The sequence below is a fragment of the Brachionichthys hirsutus genome, chromosome 5, assembly GCF_040956055.1.
Source record: "Brachionichthys hirsutus isolate HB-005 chromosome 5, CSIRO-AGI_Bhir_v1, whole genome shotgun sequence".
In the NCBI taxonomy this organism is placed as follows: domain Eukaryota; kingdom Metazoa; phylum Chordata; class Actinopteri; order Lophiiformes; family Brachionichthyidae; genus Brachionichthys; species Brachionichthys hirsutus.
The window spans coordinates 6,107,950-6,128,711 of record NC_090901.1 but is presented as its reverse complement, the minus strand read 5'-3'; the positions used below and the strand labels follow the sequence as shown (position 1 = coordinate 6,128,711).

The window sequence follows — 20,762 nt, the reverse complement described above, 5'->3', positions numbered from 1 at the left end:
CCTGACACTCCTGTGAGGGGCCTATCTTTGTTGTTCCCTCCGTTTCTCCGACCCGGATGAAATTAAGAGGTGGCTCTGTTTGATTTGCCTGGGAGTTCGCTCCCTCCCACTCTGTCCTCCTCCTCCTCCTCCGCCTCCTCACCCCTGACCACTCCAACCTCCATGGATTGGTTCTAGCACCAACCTGTCCTTATTTCTCCTCCCTCTGTTTTCTTTTTCTTTTCTTTTTCTTTTTGTCGAGGCTTCAGGGGAATTGCCGAGACCTGTTTCATGCATGTCCACTGGCGGCAGGTTCAATTTTGACGATGGGGGGTCATACTGCGGAGGGTGGGAGGACGGCAAGGCTCACGGCCACGGGATCTGCACGGGACCCAAAGGCCAGGGCGAGTACTGTGGGTCCTGGGCCCATGGCTTTGAGCTGCTGGGTGTCTACACCTGGCCCAGTGGGAACACCTACCAGGGCACGTGGGCTCAGGGCAAGAGACACGGCGTCGGCGTGGAGAATAAGGGACGCTGGGTGTATAAGGGCGAGTGGACACATGGCTTCAAGGGGCGGTACGGACTGCGGGAGAGCACTGGGACAAGTGGGAAGTACGAGGGGACGTGGAATAATGGGCTCCAGGACGGATATGGAACAGAGACTTATTCTGATGGAGGTAAGAGGGCATGGAGAAATCTCAGCGGTAGGGGCATTGTGGGTATTTCTGGGGTTTGTTTAAATATGTGTATGTTTCCATACATGAGACAGACAGTGTCCACTACGGAGTAATGCTTGACTGTGACTGACAGCTGTCCTGTGTGGACAGGATTTATTACTGGAGAATGACTGACTGACCAATGAGAGGCACGCAGGAAGTCTTTTTCTCGAGATCCCCTCAGGTCATCCATCTCTGTCCCCGAACTATCTGCCCTGTTGGGACAAGAGGTTGCATCAGGGACGGCCTTTAAAATGATCCTCTGATTTATTCCCGCCGACTTTATTACGTCCACCCAAAGCCTCACCGTCGCTACACGAGGGCACAGTGCATATTTAGAAGCCTTCAATTCAGACCAAGTATCCGGAAAGATGATGTCAGAAAGAGTAGATGTCCTCGCTTTGGTATATATCATGCAGGTTTCCTGTAGTTAATCTGTGCGTGGGGTAGAACGACGCCTCAGGAGCTGATGGCCAGACCTTTCACTCCAAATGAGAGCAAAGGTTTGGAGTCTGAAGACATCTCAGGATGAATTCAGTGCTTTTTGCATCATGTTTGCCATAGTTATCATCTTAGATTAGCATGTTAGCATGGTTAGCTCAATGCGCAAAATTACAGCTGAAGCCGGTTGATCGTAGTAGTATTTGACCTGATGAAAGTGGATCAAACGCTCAATGTTCTGCCGACCGTCAATATCTGATTTGAATTTTAAGGGGATTAATCTGACGTTATGATTTGGCATTTAGTTGCTGCAGCACTCCTGGTGGCAAATAGAGGAAGAGTCACAGAATAGCTGAAGTCTGCAGGGTTAATCTCCTGGAACCCGTGTTAACAAAAGTTGTAGAGATGTCACTGAACGCTATCAAAGCTCTCTGAGCCTCTGAAACTCTGTTGATCAGACACACAGCATATGGATTCTAAGTGTAAAACGCACACGCACACGCACACGCACACGCACACGCACACCCACACGCACACACACTCTGCTTTGAGGGGTGGATGGAAGCACAGCTTGACTGATGAATGAATGGATCAGTTAAACTATGACAGATAACACAAGATGGCTGGCCGTCTTATCGCGCTGAGACTGAGAGATCCAATCAGGAGGTGAAGTGAGATTGTTGTGGGGAGTAAAGCGATGAGAATACCTCCCAGAGAGACGCTGCAGTATTTGAAGTATTTGAACCCACATGCTGTAAATGCAGTCTGGCCTAGTTGTGCTTTGCTGCAACGGTACACAGCGGCCTTATTTAAACAGAATCTGAGGAACCGAGAACTAAAATGTCTCTATTTGAGAAAGGACTGTGTCAAACGTATGAAATCATAAAGAGAAATTGATCAAAGCACCACGCCTCCTGTCGTGGTCGACACTCAGCTGATTTTCAGAGGCACATTTCCAGCCTTTTTTGCGTAGCATAATTTTGCGTTCTTATTTTTGCTAACACTTTTCCAGCGCACCAGACAAAGATTTTTCTTTGATGCAATATTCAAAAGAACTGTTCACGTATTGGACGCTCCAGTAATTGGCTTATATTTGTTCATGTTGTAGCGCCTCATGATGCGCTAGCAAACTACTTCTTAAATCAGACATAAAAGAAAAGAGTTGTTACGGTATTTCAGCCTCTTAACAAATATAAGACTAAATGTCTAAATTTGCTAACCAGTTATTTTGTTCTGCTAAATTCTCTCCTGCCTGGCATTAGATAGACTGACTATGAAAATACTTCAACACTACTGCATTTTGGTATACTTTGATGTACTATGATGGCATACTCAAAACTAGAAAAACTCTCAGAGAGCGCAGACCTCCTCCAAGCAGCTCATTCCCCTCCTAACTGGATTTACACCATCCACACCGTGATCTGGATCATCACCAAAATGTTCTAGATTGTTCTCTGTATCTTTATCTTGATCCAAGTTAGACCAAGCCCCATCGTCGGATTTTTTTAAATCATGGTTCATCGAGAAGTTTTTCCGTAATCCTGCTAACAAACAGACAAACGCCGTCAGAAACAGAACCGTCATGTGGATGGTGCAAACCCAATTAGGAGGGGAATGAGCTGCTTGGCGGAGGTTTGTGCTGTCTGAGTACTTTTCTAGTTTATAGTGGTATTTAAACTAGACTCAAATGTGCAGCGGTTAGTCTAAGATTATATGAACTGTCACGTCTGAAGCCACGAGACCCTGGAGGCCAAACGTCCATCGATGCTCTGCTGCTGACAAACGTTAGAGTCGGGTCCACCTCCCACAGTGGGTCCTGGACCGGCTGCTGGTCCCACTCTCCCGTCCAACGACACCTGACGCTGCATTTCTATGAAACATTTGTGTAACTCATGGCTGCCGTCGGGCTTTTGGTTCCTCTCCCACGTTTGCCGATATTCCTCTCTCCTCTCCTCCCACTACGCTCTTTCCTCCCTCGCTCTGCTCTGTACAGTACGAGGGTTTCCATAGCAACGCTCACCGACATGCAGCAGGCCAGCTTGTCACGAGGGAGTCAATGTTCCTGGCTGTCATTGGCCGACCAGCCGGCTCTGCCCTTCTCTGATTGGCTGGCTTGGCCTTCCGGGCTGATGGTGTTTACTGAGACGTAGAGCTAAGCTGACTGATTAAAAACACACACACAATGTGAGCAATGAGAGAGGGACAGAAGAAGAAGAAGAAGAAGAAAGAAAAGACATTTCCAGTGAGTCAAAAAATGAGAAGCAGTTGTGTCTGACAAGGCAAGACGCGATGCACACTGTCAAACAATGGCGTCCATTCCAACCAGGCCCATCCGATCATGATGCTTCATGAAACGCTTATTATCTGTTTGCCTGTCTGTTAGAAACATAACTCAAAATGTTATGGAAAAACTGCTGGATGGATCTTGATGACAAAAATATCTGAAGATGGTTCTTGGTCTCATTTACACCCCATCAAATTTTAAAAGCAATCTAGGTTCCTGTCTGGATACAAAAAAAACCAAAAAACTGGATTTTCACATTTACTTTTAATGGAAGCTTTAAAAAACAAAATCCTATCTTGTGAAATCTGCATTCAGTTCACTCACCAATTTTCATGGTTGGTGTATAAAGACACCAAGAACAATCGAGAACCTTTTGATGTTGACCCAGATCACCATGTGGACGGTGCAGTTTACAGGTGGATTTTCTAAATGATAACTGCGCTATGATGGAGCATGCTCGTTAGCCGGCCCGGTTTGAATGGTCACTTTTCTGTTTCAAGTTAATCCAACGAACTACATTCAGGTATGGCGTCATGCTGAGAAAAAGCATAAAGAAACGACATATTAATTGGATATAAACAAAACCGGCTACTTTTAAATCCATCTTTGTTTTTAGTGTATAAAATGTGTGTGTGTGTTGTTGCAAGTCAAGTTTTTGGGTCTTGATGATGATATATTGCAGGAATGGAAACCTGTTAGGTGAAGATGTGGAGACAAAGATTATGCTTTTTCCCAGATGTTGGAGGCACGGATTTGTTTTCTATCTCATGTGCATTGGATGTGTGTAAAAAGACAAATGAGACAATCAGCCAACATTTGAACAAAGTCGTTTGTCTGTGTGTGTGTGTGGGTGTGTGTGACTAATACTGTAACACAAAAACAAAGGGAAAGTATCAAACATGTATTACTTCAAATGTGAAGGACATACTTCAATATTATCAGTTTGTTTTCATGTTTTTCAGCAGATAAATAATCCTCAAATGGAAATCTGAAAGTCTCAGACAGGAAAAGGGCCTAAGCGAAATCCCTTAAACGGATAACGCTCCCACACAGTGATTTACACAGCAGCGGTTTAGCTTGGAGCTGACTTCCCTTGCTTTTAGTGCGCGCTCCTCGGTATCTACTCTGAGTCTGTCTAAAGGTTTATCCCGCCGCTCTGGATGCCGTTCAGGCTGTCACTTCCCTTGGGAACACAATTTAGCTGTCTTCCCGTTTCAGTATCAATTACTGCTTTTCTTTCCGTCTTTGATGGGTCACCTGATTTTAAGCATGCATGACGCCACTGCCGGCGGCTTTTCAGCATTTGTGCAACATTGACTTTCCAGCAGATGCACATTTTAATAGTGCAGTTAAAGACGGCATTCAGACGTGCAATGGAATTCTGCTTTGTGTGCACGACTAGCGAACAACACCACTAACACAGGCTTTAGCTTATGTAATGGGAGTGGCTTGATGTTTGTAGTGAGGATTAGCCATGCTGTCTGGAAAATGAAAACGAAATAAATATCTGTCTTGGAAGCTCGCCCTGTTCAGCTGTTATTACAATGCTGACTGGATGTACTGAAGGAGATTGGTCTGGAAGCACTTTGTAAAGGGTGATGCTGCAACTTCAATAGTGTGTGTGTGTGTGTGTGTGTGTGTGCGTGTGTGTGTGGGTGGGGGGAATTACTCAAACACTCATTGTGCGAAGGGGACAGTTGCGACTTCTAACTAAGTGGATGAAGCCAACAGTGACTGGACAAAATGATTTGTCCAGGTTTAATGTACTGGTATTAAAAACATTAATACATTAAACTAAAATTAATGGAGCTCAAGCAAAGAATAATTGCAATAATTGAATAACCAAACCATAAAATCCACCAATGTGAATGAAAATGTTGGGTTAGGAGTCAGACTGGAATGAGACTACTGCGTTGCGTTCAGGTGCAGTGACATAATAGGAAAACTGAACTGGTTTTTGGAGGGGGACATGCTCTTAGTTCTGTCTGTTAGCAGCATAACTCAAAAAGGTGAGTAGCTGTGAATAACGTTTAAACTAGCAATGAGATTAGCGTGAATCCAGATGTTAAAGGTTTGTTTTCATTGTTAAGGAATATAAAAATAAAGATAAAATAAATGTAGGGCAATCATTTTTGGTGTAAATATAGGAGGACTGAGCTGCTTGGCGGAGGTCAGTTTGAGTTACACTTTTTTTCAGTGCACTTGATGAGAATTCCTCCTCCCATTCCTACTCTGACCTTGTCCTGTCTGTTCTCAACCTGCCGCCCGTTTCTCTCTCACAAAAAAACTAACATTAATAATTCATGAAATAACCTAATTCACCTCCTTCACAGTCCGCCCTGCTCCATGCCTTTTCCATCCTACTGCTGCATTTTGTAGTTTAACGCCGGAACTCAGACTCCTATGAAACTAGCGGCTGAATTTTGAAGCCACGTCAGCAAAGAAAAGGGAATGAATGGGAGTCCTGTTCTATAACACTAGAAATAGAGAATTTACATTTCAGCCTAACGAGTAGGATTTACAGATTTATGTGTACCGGTACTTAGAATGAAATCCAGGTCCTCGGAGACAGATGGTTTTTAACCTAGAAATAGAGAACAGACGTGAGCGTTTGTTAGAGGCAAATTATGAATTCAGTCTGGAGGTTGGCGTGTGATCAAATCTCTGTGCCCCCGCGATGCTTCCGCAGTTTTGATCTCAACCCGTTAACTCTTTCCATGCGCCGGCCTGGGCCATAGGCGTGTGTGAAACGCCAGCTTCCTGTTGGCCTCCAGGGACAATCGGACAATCAGTGAAACCGGTCTGGCGTATGAGTTGTGAAGCGGATTCTCCTCACGAGTGTAGGCCAGTGGTTGAAGCATTTACATGTTCAGAAGTCTATTTTTGTTCTCTGACAGGTTCATATGGTAAATTACCAGTGGGGGGGTAACATCACCGAATGTATGTCTCTCAAATCCCAAAGCAGCAACAACCTTTCTTTCCTTTTTAGAAGCCTGCCTGTCGCACTGCACTTCAGCACCATGGAGAGCGACCAGCATCAACGACACTCTGGAAAAATGTATACCAAGTGAATTAATGAGCTGCAGCTCATTAATTTGTTTTAAACTCAGAAATTATTTTTTGATTTATGGGGATTCTGGTGCCTTTTTTTTTAAATCACCAAATTGGTTTAATTTATAAATTATTTTGCAGCTGTTAGCAGATATTTCGAGATTTCTTTTCCCACTTCGTCTTCTTACTTCCCCTGTGATTCACTGGCACACTGACATCCTTCTCATTATAACATGTCCTGCAGCAGACAGGTGATTTCTTTCCTCTGTCTTTGTGCTTTGTCAGCAGACATGCAGGCGCTGCTCCGTCAGACTCTCCTCCTCCTTGCCTTCTGTCTCCTTCCCCTTCTCAAACACGCTGGCAGCCATTTACCCAAATGCAAATCTCGTCACGTTGTTGTACGGGTGTTTGTGTGTGTACTCTCTCATCTGCCTGTCATATGGTCGCACAGCTGTGTTCTAACATGATTACAAAGGCCTGGCCAGATGTGAAGGCCAGCTGTCTGTGACACAGCCTGGATTTGTTTCTGTGCGCACTGTCAAACCTTTTGTATATGAATTTACTGTAATTAATTGGAAATACAAATAGTACCTACACAAAGTGCTATATTATTGCAGCTTTCTACAGTATATTACTGTTCCTGTAGATTTGTAGCACTCTGCAGGGTGGGGATTCCTATTTTACCAAAACAAAACGATTTCGTTTTGGACCCTTTCAATAATATCTCTTTTATTACCTCCACAAAGGAGGTTCTGTTTTTCACGGTGTTTGTTTGTTTGTAAGCAGGAATATGGAAAAACTGGTGGATGGAGCTTGAAAAAAAATCAAAATCAAAAATCACAGTTATAAAGGGGTCCGATATGAACTATCATAAAAAATGTCTTTACACCATCCACATGGCGGTTCTGTTTCTGACGGCGTCTTGGTCTAACTTGGATCAAGATAAAGATACAGAGAACAATTTAGAACCTTTTGGTGATGATCCAGATCATGGTGTGGACGGTGTAAATCCAGTTAGGAGGGGAATGAGCTGCTTGGAGGAGGTTTGCGCTCTCAGAGTGTTTTCAGAACCAGAACCGCTTTTTGTAACATCATGCTATTTGTGCCTGGGAGTGTGTCTGAGTGAGAATCAAAGCAAGACTCTGATTGGCTGCTATCATTGGCCTCATTCAACGCTTAATCCCAAGAGGGAAATGTTTGTTTGTCTTTGTGTTACAGGCTGACCATATAAGGATTGTGTCTGCAGTCCTTTTATGGTTATTTAGTTTGGTTAGAGGAAGTGCATTTGCTAAAGAATGAATCAGACTGCTGTTACATCAGAACGATGGGCAGGCGGTATGATCGACTGTGTGTAAAAGAGCAAGAGAGAGGAGTGACAGCACACACACACACACACGCACACACACACTTCACTGCCCTACTTTTCTGCAACATGGGGATGTAACAACTATTATTCAGCAGTATGTGAGAATATGCAGAGACTTGGTGTGAATGAAGGGGAGTGGATGCACAACGCTTTACAGAGGACCTTATATGAAATATCTGTCAATGTTTTTGTCAAAATAGCAAACAGATGCTGCAGGACAGCGTCCCTCTTTTCTGTCTCAAGCAGCTCTGTCAGAAAAGCCTCTGAAAATGAAACTGAAACTAAGTTCATTGCGTGCATGTGTGCAGCTGCCTGCACGCAATGAATGTGCATGCATGTGCATGCATGTGCACGTTCACCCTCTGTGACATCACAGGCGGCGAGATTTCTGCCAGACTCGTTTCAGTAGAGGATTATAGAACTATGCAAATTATGCAGGATTGACTTGATGGTTTATTTTGCTGTTTTTGGGATGATAAGGACCCCAAACCACCATAATAATGTAGAAACATGGTAATAGTGAGTTTTTCATAATATGTCTCCTTTAAGACTCATTTATTCTCCATCTACCTACAAAACGAAATAATCAATAAACCTGCAAATATCTATTCGTCCTTTATGTTGGCTTCGATCCAGCAACAAGAGGGCAGTGAAGAGTCAAAACTTATGACAGCAGCAACAGTGTTGACTCTGCTAGCAGGGTCCTTCTGTAAGAAAAGACTTGCTGTGATCCCCCCCACCCTACAGGATTGTGTCAAATTCCATAAACATCAGTCAACAATCAACTGAGATATTGAGGAACAAATTTTGAAGCTACTGCAATGTTAGCTAAAATTTCAAAGTAATCCAGAATCCAGGATCTCTTCTGGATCATCACCAAATTGTTATAAGATGTTACTGGTAACATTCCCAACATTGCCTGCACATTTGATCAAGATTCATCTGTAACCTTTTGAGTTATGCCGCAAACAGACAGACAGACAGACAGATAAATGTAGCCTTCTTGGCGGACTGTGACGGGAGTCGAGCGGTGAACAGCTTTCCTGTTTGAGGTGCTTTGTCTCAAAGCATATTTTCGCAGTAATGTCGTCGTTGCTTTTCTCCTGTTTCTCTAGGAACGTTTCAGGGTCAGTGGGTTGGCGGGATGCGGCATGGTTATGGAGTTCGTCAAAGTGTCCCGTATGGCATGGCGGCCGTCATCCGCTCCCCACTCCGTACCTCCATAAACTCTCTCCGCTCCGGTTCGGAGCACAGCAATGGCACAGCTTTGCTGGACCGAACCGGTGCCATACTTCCCGGTCCTCCTCCTGTCCCCGGCACATTGACCACCAGTGTGTCTATGTGCAGCACGGGCAGCAGCGGCAGCAGCCCCGCCGTGTCTCGTGGAGGTTTTGTGCTGACGGCGCAAAGCGATGCCGAGCTGCTAAAGGGCAAGAGAAAAGGAGGGTTGTTCCGGAGATCCATTCTGTCTGGCCTGAAGCTAAGGAAGTCCGAGTCCAGGAGCTCTCTGGCCTCGCAGAGGTCAAAGCAGAGTTCATTTCGGAGCGAGGCGGGGATGAGCACCGTCTCGTCTGCTGCATCTGATGTCAACTCTACTATCAGGTAACCACAGGGGAAGCTGGAGGCTGCGTGGCCTGCTGGTTCAAGAGGCTGCCTTCCTTCTTCAGCACAATGACAGGAAGGTGGTGCAAACAATCCACAATAAAAGAATGCTTTTTGTTATCTGTGCTCTTTTCCAAACTGTGTCCCAGTTGCATTATCTATACATGAGCTATGTTTTATCGGCCAAAGTCAAAAGCTTTTGCCGCTAAAGCTCACCCGGCAGTATTTGCAGGAAGAGAGAGCATCATGTGAGGATTTTCCTTATTTGTAAAGAAACCAATTACTTGAAGACATGAGTCAGCAGCTCCAAACTTGTTTGTTGGCAAAGTGGCTGACAGCAGCTTATCAGGTCTGATTAAAGGTTAAAAAAAAGCTTTTACAGAGAGAAACTTCCAGGTTTTTACTCCAAATGTGTTCAGAAAACCCTCCGGAGGAACTTGTGAATGGACAGAACACGACATTTATAATTCATGTTTATGCATTCCACGGCAATCGATCAATTATTTATTGGTGTGTTAGTTATTTTTATCATCTAATGGTACATATTATGAACATATTATAGCAATAGATCAGAATTTCTTTTTCTTTTTTTTTTACTAATTAGCACTCTGAATACTGTCAGTGGACCGTGACTGGGAGAGAATGTGTTATAAGAAATGTTCAAATTAGAATTCTTGGAATTCTACAAGATTTATTAAAATAACTAATTTGACAAACACCCTTATTTGCTTACTTTCCAAGTTGAAAGTAGGACATATGTAGCCTAGCTTAGCAAACGACGGTTCCGTTCACGTAAATTATTTCGTGATATCAAATTTATTTGGTAATGAATGCCACATTTGCATTCTTTGAGTTTCACCTAGTTTTCACCTTTCCAGCCTCGGAGATGCAGACACAGAACTGGTTGTCGCTGATGATGATGTGGACGCCACGGCAACAGAGACCTACAGCGGGGAGTGGAAGAACGACAAGCGGACTGGTTTTGGTGTGAGCCGACGATCTGACGGGCTGCAGTATGATGGGGAGTGGCTTAGCAACAAGCGCCATGGCTATGGCTGCACCACATTTCCTGATGGCACAAAGGAGGAAGGGAAGTACAAACAGAACATCCTGGTGAGCGGCAAAAGGAAGAACCTGATCCCCCTCCGGGCCAGTAAGATCCGAGAGAAGGTGGACCGGGCCGTGGAGGGAGCGCAGAAGGCAGCCGATATCGCCCGGCAGAAGGCCGAGATTGCTCTATCCAGGTAGTGGATGAGGCTTTTCTTTGGTTAAAGTAAAAGTTCACAGGATGTTTGGTGTAAATGTTGGAATGGTTGATGCATAGCTATTCCTGAACCTGGTATTGGTTCGATTCTGGGCTTGCAGACTCAGTTAAGACGACTGTATCATGTTGTTATCTTGAGTTCATTACAATCAGAAAGCCACGTGGTGAAAAATGTGATTTATGATCAGAAGCTGCCATGTTTCTGCTGACTGCATTAATGTTGGGCTTATCATCAGAATCAGAATACTTTAATAATAATAATTCTTTATTCAAGTGCGCTTAAGGTTCTGTGGGTTTGAAGAACGTCTGACTAAACACCAAAGGTTATATTAAGACACAGGTTAATCCAGTTGGTTTGACATTGAGTTAATTCTGTTTTAATTAACGCACGTTGAGGAGGATATCTGGATGGCAGGAGCTGAAGGAAGGATGACATTTTTAACGGGAGTGACACAATGTCCTTGTTTTGAAAGTAGGTACCACTTTAAAATTGCTTCAGACAGATAAATCCAGATCTGAGTAGAACGGCTTTTGAATCAACTCTTTATTACATGCAGTCAGAGCAGTAGAGGAAATAAAAGGAAGTTATATGGGTTATTTTCTTAATATATTGATGTTGGTGCATATTTGAGATACAAGGGGCAATAATCCCCTCCTTTCTTAATGTTTTCATGATGAAGCTAGATTGGGATTGCAACAATCCCAGCAGTTTACTGATGAAAACCAGCACTTTGAAGCACAGAGCTAAATGCTAACACATCATCACGATGATAATATTACCATGCTGATGTAAAAGAAATATGAGAGAGAGCTCTAGATTTATACATGAAAAGCCTCACAGCATTCAATCAAAATATGTTTGCTAAAGTCAGTACAGAGAATCCAGAAGAGGTGATACAGGTGGCTGAGGTTATTGGAACGCGACAGAAATCCATCGCTGATGTAAAGAGTACAGATACAAATCCTCGCGCAGCCACGCACACACAGAGAAACGTCCTCAGATGGCAGCATATCCTGGGATGGGCCAGCCTGCGTCTCGCTGTGTTGCTGCAGGATAATCTTGGAGCTAAATGAAAGCACAAAGGAAATCTGGTTCAAGGATGATCCACCTCTACATTTTATGGGGTTTGTGTGTCTCTGAAAAAGAACAGTCTACCTTTGGATGTTGCTGCATCTTGTCGATGTTCTTACTTCCATTTTGGGAGTCTGAGAGGTCAAAGATCAGGTTCGGCTCCAGGACCAAATCCATGATCTGGATGTGAATCATGTATTGCTTGACCAGTCCCTGGATTTCACATTCTGTCCCAGATTTGTGGGTGTGATATGACATTAGACTGGTGTGCCCTGATCACTGTTGTTACATATGCTAATGATAGCATCAGGCTACCTGTATTTAATCTGTGCCAGATTAACACATCAGTGATTCACTGTGCTTTGAGGACAGACCCATTCATTGTAATCCAGTGACCTCGGTTCATCATCAAGCCCAAAGGCATTATTAAGAGTGATGCAAACCGGAAATCTCTAGTAGATACTCAGCTATGAATCATCCTCTTCATCAGATGCTTCAGAGCGATGGAGGAGATTAGCATGAGTTCTGGATTAGACCTCCTCTCCTGCCTATCCTCAGTGTGTTATTGTCTGTGGCCTGCATGCATGGCTTAAAAAACTACATTGAAAAATGTTTGTTGATGCACCAACGCCATTAAACAGATGAAATCAATACATAATATCATTGATGAAAAAAGATTCAAATGCAGTTCAAAGAAAAAACCTAGAAAGATATCAGGTCCAGTTTCAGTTTCCCCGAACCCTACCTCTATTTATTAGAATTATCTCACTTATAGCTCCTGACTTGAAGGATTTGGGTAAATGGTTTGATTATTTGATTATTTATTTTTTAACAGATCAATTAAAATATCAATGAAAAATGTCAAATACATTAATGGCTTCAACTAAAACGAGGCTAAAATGGTTTCTTGTTCTGTCCGGGCTTATAGACGTTTAAAACTCGAGTAAATTTGATAAAAACTAATCAGGCTGTTTGGCTCAGGACTGATTAAGGAACAGACGACCCATTTGACATCACGTCCATGCTGTATTTGCTTTGGCTGTCCTCCTCCGCCTGTCTGTCCTCCTTTATTTGTCCTTCCCTCGTCCCTTTGGCCTTGTCATTCCCTCCATCCTCTTATCGGTGCTACTTGAAACAAAACGTGAAATCCTCTGAATCCCACCACACAACCGGCTGAAACTGATTTTCACTTCTTCCTGTTAGCTGCTCAGTCGTATTACCTGAGAAACCGTTGACCATAACATTAAACCGGTTTTAGACTTATACTCCAACAACTCTCGTCTGAGAAAAATCCCACTTGTACAATGAAGTTGTAACCATGGAAACCAAAACGAAAATACAAATGAAAACATGACACAAAACACAGACTGTACTTTCTACTCTCACACACCCACTTTATTGGACTGACCAACTGAACTCAATCTAAATGGACAGGAACACAAACAACTGTATGGCAGAAGTACATGTAATACAGTTCCTAATACCTTATGAGGTAGTATAAAATAAAGTAATTAATCATGTTACTCAAGAGAAACGATGATCTCTCGTAAGATATCTCTCTGATTCATTGATGCTGAAGACACCTCTCCAAGCCTCCTCTGCCTCTCTCTTCTCTACCTCTCCTTACTCCCTCCTCTGGACACCTCCTTCCTCCTCTGGACCTCTTCCACCTTCCTCCTCTCTACATGTCCTGCCTCCATCTGCTCTACCTCTCCTTCCTCCCTCCTCTCTGCCTCTTCTGCTTCCTTCCTCTGGACCTCTCCTGTTTCCCTCTTCTCCACCTCCTTCCTCCTCTCTATCACTCCTGACTCCATGTCCTCCTCAGCTCACCCATCTTTGTCTGTCCCCTCCTTTTGCTCTCTGGATGAGAGAGCAAGAGACATTCTGTCCTGCTGTGAGATGAGTGTTTGCAGTAAAAGCAGATTCCATCTTCACTTGGTTTTCCGACCTCACTGGGCCTTCCCTAGCGGTGCTGGCAGACAGTGCAGAGAGGGGCGAAGAGGAAGGGAGAGGCGAAGAGTAAAACAATCGATATCCATCGACATGCAACACTGCATCAAGACTGCTACTGCCCAGAGAGGCAAAAGAGAGGGCGAGCCAGTTTTACGCCATTCAGGAGCTCTTCGAAAGATTGGAGAGAAAGAGGAGGAGATGAGGGGAGACTTGTGATTGAGAGAAAGGTTCGATTTAACATTGCCACAGAGAAAAGAAGAGATGGATTTTAACAAAGCAGGAAGGAGCAATTAGGAAGAGATAAAGAAAGGAAGGGGGGAGATATGAGAGGAGGCTTTGTTGGAACAGTCAGAGAAATGAGGGAGACTTGAAAGGCCAACAAGCAACAGGAGGATAAATAATTTTATGGTGAAAAAGCCATTTCCTCCTTCAGCCACTGCGTGGTGTCCTGTAAGAAGCTGGAGCCTGCATCGTGTGTTTGGGTGTGTTCAATGTGTTTGCTTCAGACGTCCACTGTAATGTGATTTGGCAGTTGTATAAAGACAGAACAGAACTAAAAGCCTGCCTGTCGCACTGCACTTCAGCACCATGGAGAGCGACCAGCATCAACAACACTCCGGAAAAATGTATACCAAGTGAATTAATGAGCTGCAGCTCATTAATTTGTTTTAAACTCAGATATTACTTTTAGATTTATGGGGAGTCTGGTGCCTTTTTTTTTTAAATCACCAGATTGGTTTAATTTATAAATTATTTTGCAGCTGTTAGCAGATATTTTATATCTCTAGATTTTTTTCACTTTAATTCTACTTAATTTTCTGACTTCAACAAAGGAACCGGACAGTTTTGAACATGCGTCCTCCGACTTGTGTCAACCCTGTCATGTTTGCTGTTTGTGGCTCAGACAATGAGGTCCCATGGGACTGGGTCCATGTTGCATGGTGTCCCATCACAACCTTTGCAGAACACACAGCCTTTGCTCATTCTCCTACTTAGGTAGAATGATTTTGCCTTCGTCCTCATCTTTCCCCACTCGCCATTCTGTCTTGCTTCTGTGCCATCTTGTGTGTTTTTGCCAGCTCTCTTGTGGCCTGCCTGACTACTAGTTTAGTCAGTTTTGTCTCTTTTGTATTGGCTGTGTATTTTTGTTTTCGTATTTCTGGACGCCAGCCAGTCCCAGCTTTAGTTTTTGGTAGTGTATTTTTGTTGCTTTTATTCTTAGATGCCTGCCCGTCGATTTAGCAATTGAATTTATTCCTGAGTGCTGCTGTTGATTTATATTCAGGAAGTAAACTGTTAAACTTTTCCCCGAGTCTCCGTCTCTGCCTTCTGGGGTCCTTAATCGATTCGCGCTCAGTGAAAATTGAAATATTGTGGTTGTTTTCTTTACAGGAAGTACTGTTTGACACATTGTATTGATGTTTTCCCAATTTAAAAGTTAGTCTCAATGTCTTTTGCATTGATCCTGCCTCTTACGACCTGTTCTCTCATCTGCTGTGTGTCAGGACGGCTCATGCACAGGGTAAAGCAGAGGCGGCGGTGGGAGCCGCTCAGAAAGCCCAGGAGGAGAGTCGCATGGCGAGGGTCACTGCCAAACAGTTCTCCCCTTCCTTCCAGCACCCAGGAAATGGTGGGTGCACACAGTCACCGGCAACACAACACACACCGCTGCACATTTCCATCAGCAAAGCCCAGCAAAGCATAACATATGTGTGTACCCATGCATGAACACATGAAACACGTGTGTGTGTGTGTCTGTTGGTGATAAAGGTCAGTATAAGCTTTACATGTCTGCCTCTGTCATACAGCGCAGTGGGTCGCCAACCCACACACACACACACACAGGTTTCTGTGACAAGTGAGTCGGTGTGTCTCCGGAGCTGATCCTAAATGTGACATTCGTTAACAGTTATCGGACGCTGTGTGAGCAAATGCTTTAGCATATTTCTAGTTTTCCTGCTGTCGTCCTTTTTTTGTGAGATAAAGCCAGACTTTGGAGCGTTTGTGCTGCGTCGGCGCCATGTTTCCTGCTGGCTGGTGAGTGAAGTCGCTACTCGCGGTGCGTAGTGATGTCATTCGGGTCCACTGGAATCGAACAAGGGGAACGGGTTCTCAACAGTGGGTTTTTGATTCCCATCCCTCGTTATTGCATATTGTTACACAACACAACTGGAAATGTGTAAATTAATTGTGTAATATCAAAACCGTGTGTTTAATCTTCGATGTAGAACAAACTGCCATTGATGGCTGCACTGATGCTGTTTGTTGCAGGCATGGAGGTGCAGCGTCCCAAACATCAGGTGTCCAATGAGGTGGAGGGCGAGGGTCTGTCCAGTAGCGCTGGCACCGCCGACAGCCCCGACCTCTATGTAAAGAGCGTGGCCTCTGATGACCCTTCAAATGATGCTGCAACTCCAGACCTCAGTCCGCCTTCTTCCTCACCACCCCACACTCCTCCTCCTCCTGCCCGGCTGGCCCAGCGAAGCAAGAGTGCCCGCTTCCACCGACAGAGTGCTGTGGACCATGGGGACAGGGCTAAGGATGGAGGAGAAAGGGGTGAGAAAGCTGAGGGGGGAGGGCAGATAGAAATTCAGGTGTTGATGGAGGGAGGAAGTGGAGGGGGTGAAGGTATTGGAGGGGTCAAGGCGGAGTACTTACGGGCCAACAGCTGGAGCGAGGACAAGAGGAGAGGATTGTTTTCCAAAGGAGGAGGTGGGGTCAGTGGACGAGGAGCAAATCGGACCAACGGTTACAAACACAGCTCCTCCAATCATAAGTCCCGGGAGCATGGATCATCCAATCACAGACAGGTCAGAGGGGACAGGTGGACGGAGTCATCCTCATCTGCCTCTTGGACATCTGGGCACATGGGTGTGCACGGCAGGGGAGGCCGGCTGCTGGAACAGGATGAGGAGAAAATTAGCAATTATGAAATGGAGATGAAGCCTTTACAGCCCAGAGACTCCACTACCCACAAGCCCCATGGGCACGGGGAGGAGAGGCATCCTCACGGAGAGGGGCGCTCGCACACAGTGCAACGACAGAGGCACAAGATCCGTGATGGGAGGGAGGGGAAAGACGCGAGGGAGGGGGGTAAAGATCCAGCACACAAGCAGGACAGACCGGATGAAAAGCCGGATTCACGACCTCTACGTCGAGACCTCACCCTCTCCCCCCCTCTGAAGTCGACCCCTATCATACCGGAGCAGCAGGACCACCGCCTCACGCAGAGCAAAGGCAGCTCGGTAAGACTCAACTCTGGTTACTGCAGTTTACACGCCGGTGTCACGCTCATATCAAGGGATGTGTGTTTCTTTTATTATAATAACAATAACAACAATAATAATAATAATGCGTTGGTTTTATATAGCGCTTTTCTGGACACTGAAAGACGCTTTACATTGTGCATTATTCATTCACTCCATACTTGGTGGTGGTGAAGCTACTGTTGTAGCCTCAGCTGCCCTGGGGTAGCCTCAGCTGCCCTTAGGCACACCGACATTCACTCGCTCACTACATTCAAACACATTTTGGGCAAAAATAAAGGGACAGTTCACCCTAAAGATAGAACCATCTGCATTTCTGGTCATCTTTAGAGTTCATTTATCCTTTGTGACTGTTTTGGTGTTAGATGCTGAGTTTCGAATGAATTCCATTTTTATTTTAGAACTGTTTTGTGTGCCCAGATTCTTCCAGATCAGCTGAGGAGCTGTTACCTTACAGCGGTGTACATGTTTATCACACGTGAGCATTTGTCTGTAGGTGTGAGTGTGTGCATGAGTCTATCTTTCATGTTGCTCCATGATGCCCTGGTGACTCATCCGGGGTGTACCCCACCTCTTAGCCATAGCCAGCTGAGATAAACTCCAGCAACACCTGCGACTCGTAACTTTGATTAAGCGGCAGGACAGGAAGAATGCAAGTCAGAGAATATCTCTGTTTACTGTTTTGTTTTGTTTTTTTGTCTTCATCAGCTCTGTTAGGGAAATATCAGGCTTTTTGGTAAATGGTAAATGGACTGCACTTATATAGCGCGTTTTCCACCTTTTGTGGTCCTCAAAGCGCTTTACATTAGGCCTCACATTCACCCATTCACACACACTAAATGGCACCTAAATGCGCCGCTATAGCTTCACCAGCTAGTTGTTAACTTTTCCAACCACTCGGTTAGGCATAAACCGACTTTACGGAGCAAAAAAAAGATTGGCAGCTGGAATCAGTGCTAATATGAGACTGAGATTGAGTGAAAACCTTTAAGTTGCAGGCTATAAGATTGATTTAAAAAATGCATTTGAGTTTATTATTTTCTGCGGGTTTATTATATGAGCTAATGTAGTAAATTAAGCATATATATATATCAGCAGCTTCAAAGTTGATTAGGATCTTCTGTGTGGCTGTGTAGTCCTAATATCTTCCTGGACGGAGGCTGCATGGTGCATTTGCTATATCTGCCAATTCACTGCTGCACATTGATTCGACTAAAAGGATTTGTTGCCCACTTTCATGAAGATATGTTTCATTCCCAGTGACATAACACAATGTTATCCCACATATTAAAATAATCCTAGGAGAGAAGCACAAGGTTTAACCTTATGAAATAAAGAGAGAGATTTTTTTTTTTGCACTATAAGCAAGCCGGGAGGATTATACCATTATAATATGATTTTGACTCAGGCTGGTGGACAGCCTCGACTGCACTAATCCCGGATGATAGTACGGACGCAGCATTAGCTAATGAAACCAACAGGAAAATCTCCAGCAAGTAAAAATCACACATTGTGAGCACAGTATGAATACACACTCACACTCGTTCTCTCACCAACACGCTGTAGTTCTGTACAAACTGTAAAAAACAAACAAACAGTTAATACAAATGTGTTTGCAGCAGTGTGACGCCTCGAGAAGTTGGTTATTTGGTAGTGGGGGTTTCTTCTGCGACCTGAAACCGCGAGGCCTGAAACACAATCTGTCACACAAGCAAACACACAAACATAAAGATGTACATGCAGAAAAGCACCCCGATGGTCCTCTCTGCACCTTAGTAACAGCAGACAGGCACAAGAGCCCCTTCCTCACAGAAGGCCCTCTATTGGTTAAACAGTGCTCTGTTGCTAGGGAACAGCGTATGCCTTGCTTCAACGGTGGCCAATCAGTGGGTGTGTGTCAGTGACGGTGTGCGTGTGCGTGTTTGTTTGCAGCCGCAGAGAAGCAAGTGAGATTTGTGTAGGCCAGGTTCAGAGTACATATAGATAATATCACGCTTGCCAAAATACACACAGAGGATGCTGCAAATACAACAGGATCACACGGAATCTCTTTTCATCAATACGTTAATCAAACGTTTTGCATGGAAAAGACACTCCTTTACTTTATCGTCCTACAGAATGAAGCATGAACCAAAACACAGACATGTGTGGCAGCTAAATATTTTAATATCTCAATACGCTGATTATTTGTTCTAATAGTCTAAAGCACTGAGTTCCATTATGCACATGCAGTACAAAGTTTAAACACAGGGAGCAACGGCGGACTCTACCAGGAAAAAGTGTCTTTAATGTCTCGATAAAGATAAACTAGCAGGCGTGAAATGAGGAAAGCTGAAAACATGAATACAGTAAAATATATTAGACCGAGGTTATGTTATTTTGTTAGCCTTATCTATTCTCCTCACATTTAAGTCAGGAAGCTGCAAACTTTTTTTTTCTGCATTCATGAAGATTATTGTCGCCAAACTTGCATCGCTAATCAGATAAGTTGATTTTGGCATGATTGAGGAAGTGCTGGAAATAGCATTATCGTGTGTGTGTGTGTGTGCGTGCGCCAAGTCATGCATTTTCTAATGCAGACAATCGAGACATTATCCACCAGCAAAGAATGATGCAGCTTAATCTCTATTTACAGATGTAGTTTTATTTACGATTTGAATTGTCAAATTTCACAGAATAAAACTACAAAAGCATTTGGAGAGCATAAACCTCCACCAAGCAGCTCATTCCCCTCCTAACTGGATCTACACCATCCACATGGTAATCTGGATTATCATCAAAAGGTTCTAGATTGTTCTTGATGTCTTCATACACAGCCATGGTATCAGAGTCGATGTGTATTTTTAACTCATTTTTGAATCCATAAATGGGTTTTCAATGTTAAAATGTAATATTTTCTCTCTTCTGGATCATCACCAAAATGTAATCACCTGTTCTTGGTAACATTCCCAACATTTGCTGGAAATATCATCAAGATCCGTCGACCTTTAGTTATCTTGCTAACAGACAAACAAACCAACGCCGGTGACTACCCATAACGAGGTATTTGTCACCTCGGCGGAGGAAATTAGAATTTGGGAACATTTTTCATCTTTTTTCTGAACACTCGAATATATCGCTACTTTGCACTCTGTCAGTAAACACAAGTCAGAAAAGATCAACAGAGGTTTTTACTCTGCTGGTCTGCAGCCATGATGTCACAGATCTGTGTCATGGATGGAGCAAGATGCTAACTCCCGGGCCGCTCCGGGCTGCTGCCCAGCAGCGCAGTTTTGCCCTTTGCCCTCTCTCTGTCAGAGAAGGTGGGCTTCCCTCTGGGACCAACGCTGGAGATGCAAACAGTTCCAAACAGACTTATAATGGATTTTCAAAGGATGATGTCATAATAATAGTCGATTGTCACTCTCTCTCTCTCTCTTTCCCACGCAGGCCTACAGCGCTATCCTCGTAGTCATGGTGATTCTGCTCAATATCGGAGTGGCTATTTTGTTTATTCACTTTTTTATTTGAAGACGCTACTGCTTTAAGAGTCAGCCTACCTATACTACGGCAACTACAAAATCATGAGAACTACTTTAGTGAAGCGGCTGAGGAAAGGGGAAGACCGAGGAGGGTTTCTTCATCACAGAGGTCGTGTGGGCCAGCCTCAGCTGGAGACGCTAAGGTACCCAACCCAAAGCAGAGGACAAAAGACGGGTGACAAAATCCAGGCAACTGGACCACGGAGAGCTAAAATAGTCCAGAAGCCAGACTTGGCGAGCCTCCGCA

At 44.2% G+C, this 20,762-nt stretch overlaps 1 protein-coding gene across 1 annotated transcript; it reads left to right on the top strand.

The window, feature by feature from the left end:
• The first annotated feature begins 274 nt into the window (after window positions 1–274).
• Window positions 275–20,504, top strand: jph3b (junctophilin 3b). Its single transcript, XM_068739257.1, has 6 exons — window positions 275–656; window positions 8,953–9,439; window positions 10,318–10,683; window positions 15,234–15,358; window positions 16,000–16,973; window positions 20,424–20,504. The coding sequence occupies exons 1-6, from the start codon at window positions 275–277 to the stop codon at window positions 20,502–20,504; spliced, it is 2,415 nt and encodes an 804-aa protein (XP_068595358.1).
• The last annotated feature ends 258 nt before the right edge of the window (window positions 20,505–20,762 follow it).

What these genes read in the sequence shown, in the direction of transcription:
- jph3b (XM_068739257.1), top strand. Translation starts at nt 275, where the DNA reads ATGTCCACTGGCGGCAGGTTCAATTTTGACGATGGGGGGTCATACTGC. An exon ending in CTTCCAGCACCCAGGAAATG is followed by an intron (nt 15,359 to 15,999) that starts GTGGGTGCACAC and finishes TGTTTGTTGCAG; the next exon opens with GCATGGAGGTGCAGCGTCCC. An exon ending in CGCAGAGCAAAGGCAGCTCG is followed by an intron (nt 16,974 to 20,423) that starts GTAAGACTCAAC and finishes TTTCCCACGCAG; the next exon opens with GCCTACAGCGCTATCCTCGT.